The sequence below is a fragment of the Myotis nattereri genome (assembly GCF_964212035.1).
Source record: "Myotis nattereri genome assembly, chromosome: 12".
Classification (NCBI taxonomy): Eukaryota; Metazoa; Chordata; class Mammalia; order Chiroptera; family Vespertilionidae; genus Myotis; species Myotis nattereri.
The window spans coordinates 4276713-4280160 of NC_138087.1; the positions used below are offsets into that span (position 1 = coordinate 4276713).

The 3448-nt window shown below is 47.5% G+C and overlaps 1 protein-coding gene across 1 annotated transcript; it reads left to right on the top strand.

Annotated features, from left to right (window-relative positions):
* Positions 1-1909: 1909 nt before the first annotated feature.
* On the top strand, positions 1910-3091 carry LOC308528416 (spermatogenesis-associated protein 31D1-like; the record flags this gene model as incomplete). The annotated part of the gene is given in 3 exon segments (XM_081104015.1): positions 1910-2323; positions 2327-2572; positions 2576-3091. Coding segments are annotated over 3 exon segments (1176 nt in total).
* Between the last annotated feature and the right edge of the window lie 357 nt (positions 3092-3448).

Here is a 3448-nt window from a genome sequence, read left to right on the forward strand (position 1 = left end):
ACATTATTCTTAGATAGTAAATATCTGAGTTTCCTAGGGGGAGGAGGAGAGAAATGAGGCCTAATCACCCATTCATTCCTTTTTGTTCTCAGCATAGGGTCAGAGCCAAGAGGAGAAGGAAAGGTGGGACACGGAAAGGTAAGGTTCTTCCTATTGCACCAGAGCTCCCCAAGGGTGACCCTTCCCTCTCCTTCCCATGAGGTACCAGGTACCTGGTCTCTGTCAGTTGGTAGATACAGGCCCTCTCATGAAACAGAGCCCTCAGAGGAGAGGCTCATGGAAAGCCTGGACCGGAGATACTGCTCAGATTCCCTGCTCTGCTGTCCCTGGGTAAGAAGCAGTGAGGGACCTGGGCCACTGGTGTTGCCCAGTAGATGTCGAGAGTCAGTAGTTCTGTCTCCTGACTTTAAAAAAGTACTCTGACTTCAGGATGCTCAGATTCCTCTTTGTTGTGACCACTGACCCCTCTGCTTCACAGCCTGCTTTTGAGCATCAAATGTGATTATTTTATAAATGAAGCAACATACATATGGGGACCTTATTAATATTTATCATTGACCATTTGACTCATCTACTAATTCTTGGGTCTTTCAGAGTCTAATATCCCAATGGTCTCCCATAGAGGGCCTCATGTGTAATGCCTTTGTGTCTACCTTCATTACATGTAACTCACTCTTCTGGTTCCCAGGTTCGAGATACTATCACAGGAAGGAGGACGACAGGGAGCTGATTTCTTTCCTGAAAAGGTGACTAGTCTTTCCCCATTTTTCCTGATCTCCCCTTAGCATGTTCCATGCGTTTCCAGGGATTCAGTGGAGCCTTTGCTAGTCATGGGAGGGGTTGCCATAGGAATGGGAATGTGAGTGAATGCCTTGAGATGAGTGCATTGTGAAGTCATGGATGTGGAGCAATGTGAACGGCCAGCAGACTTCAGGTGCCCCACCCTGACCAGGCCAGTAGGTCCTCTTTTCCTTGTTCTTGTCCTAGCGGCACCTTTTTACTTCCTACCTCCTGCAGCTCCCTGGGACAGAATTATGATACCACCCGCTGTCCTCGACTTTTATGTCCAGACCCCTCCTGCGAGGTGTGTAATAATGCAGCTGCTGAAATTAATCAGATGCTGTTCTCAGAGGCATTGGAAAAGTCTACTCCCTCTGTGTCTTCTGTGGCTTCCTCAGCTTCTGTGACAGCTCAGGTGACTGAGCCATCATTCAATCAGTCCCCTGTCTTCTCAGCAGTCCCTCTAGGAGAACTCTTACCAACTCCTCTGCCTGAGCATTTCCCACAACCTCCCTCTGTTCTCTCCTATAACCCAATGACAACCTTGGGTAATTTTCAGTCACCTTCACCACTGGATCAAACTCTGCCGCCAGAGCCAATGCACCATTCCTCACCTCAACCCAAAGACTTGTTCTCTTCGACTTTGACACAATATGATTTACATCAAGGGTTTCTTGCCCTCCACTCTACAATAACCTCTTTTGGGACAGACCCGGAAGCCAAATTTATAGATCCTAGACATCTCTTATTTCTCAGACCTGATGAGCATGACTCAGCACAGGTGTACTTATATCCTAAGACCTGGCAAGACCACTTAAAAGAAAAAACTTACTCAGCTTTTTTGGGGTCTTCCATCTCTGCACAGCGAGTCCTTGCCCTCTGCTGCCCATGCCTCGGGTGATTATTCAATCTTCTTCAATAGCATCTCAAATTCCTCACAGATCAAGAATCCCCAGGATTTTCTTATTTCCAACCTCCATCCTTGGCAGAGGTCCAACCTCAACCCTTGCCTCAAACCCTGCCTCAGTCCCAGCACTTACAACTCACTCAGATCCAAACCCAGGCCCACCTTCAATCCCCACTCCCAATCCTACCATCCAGTCCCATTACCCAGAATAAGGTCTGTGAAATGAATGTCCACATACCCAATAATGAATCAGAATGTCACACCTCATCTGAAACTGAACAACTGGAATGCAATGTGTTGCTGAAAGAACAGGAAAGTTTGTGGGATTTAACCTCTGTGGTTCAAAGATCTAAGGCCCATGTTGCAATTTCCATCGATCCTGTAGAGTTTCCTCTCAGCAGTGAATTTCTAGAGAAATTTGAGCCTCACCTTAGAAAGAGGCTCATCCAACACCACCAGGGCCAGCCCTGCATGATCAATGGGTCTCTGTCACTAATGAGGCCTCTGAGCAATTGCTCAGGCATTCTTGAGTCAAAGAGCACTTCTGGCCTCTCATGGATCTCTGCGGATAAGGACCAGAGTAGTGAAAATCCAAACGTTGGATTGAGCCAAACAGGAAGCTTCTATGAGAGGAGCTGAGAAATGTTTCAAATAGAGGAGAATGAAGGGAAGGATGAGGGACACAGCCAGGAGAATGATCCAAAAGTTCATCTGCTGAGTGATTCAAAGACCTCCTCACATAAGGATGTGGGAAGTGGCTCTGAGGTGATGAGTCTGTCAAGAGAAAACTCAATGTTTTCTGAGCATAGTGTAAGTCAGAGACCACTGGAAAATGTCCAGAAAGTACATTTTTTGAGAAAAAAGTTTGAGAAAATCAGTGAGGGTTAGCTTCCTGGGACTGTGCACAGTTCACAACAGTCTTTCAAGCAGAATCCTGTAAAATCCCACACTGAATTAGAGAAAAGAAGTTTGCCATCATCAGTGGGTGGGGACTACCCCCTGAACACATCCCAGGAGCTTCCCTCACTTGAGTGTGGTGCACAGCAGATGCGGAAACCCCATATTACCAAGTGTCAGATGGGGATGTTGTCAGCCCTTCCCACCAAAGTCCTTGAATCCAATGAGTGCTTCAAATTGAAAGATACTTCATCTCATTCTTCAATCAATCCCAACTCTTCCTCCTCAACCAAACTGATGTCTGAGACGAACACCAAGTCTGGGGCCTTCATGCCCCTTAGAGGAAACTCTGAATCCCTTCACCAGGACAAAGTGGAAACAGAAAATTCAGCTGACGACCTGAATTTTCCTCTCCCTGCCACCTCACTCGTGGGCAAGAAAGGACATTCATCTGTTGATGTCCAACGCGCACTCTCAGAGGAAATTCAGAAATTTTTGAAAATCTAACTGCCTGTCACAAACACCATTAGTGGGGGGGAAAGTCAGATACATTCTCTGATAGCCAACATTCAACCCCCAAAGCTGCCTGCAAGGGGAGCAGGGACCCCACAGGAGACAAAGAATAACAGACTGGTCGAAAAAATGGCGACCAGCAGGAAGGTAGGGAGGGAGAGAGTGTGAGAGCGCAAGGAAGTGATAGAGGAGTGTGTGGACGCGTGTGATGTGTGTGTATGAGCTAGGGACAGTTAGATTCTGCAGGTCTTCTAAAGGGCTGCTAAACCGGGCAGTCTTAGGTGGCTGAGACCCGCTCCTTGCGCGGACACTCCTGGGCGGCCAGCACAGGCACCGGGACCACGCCATCTT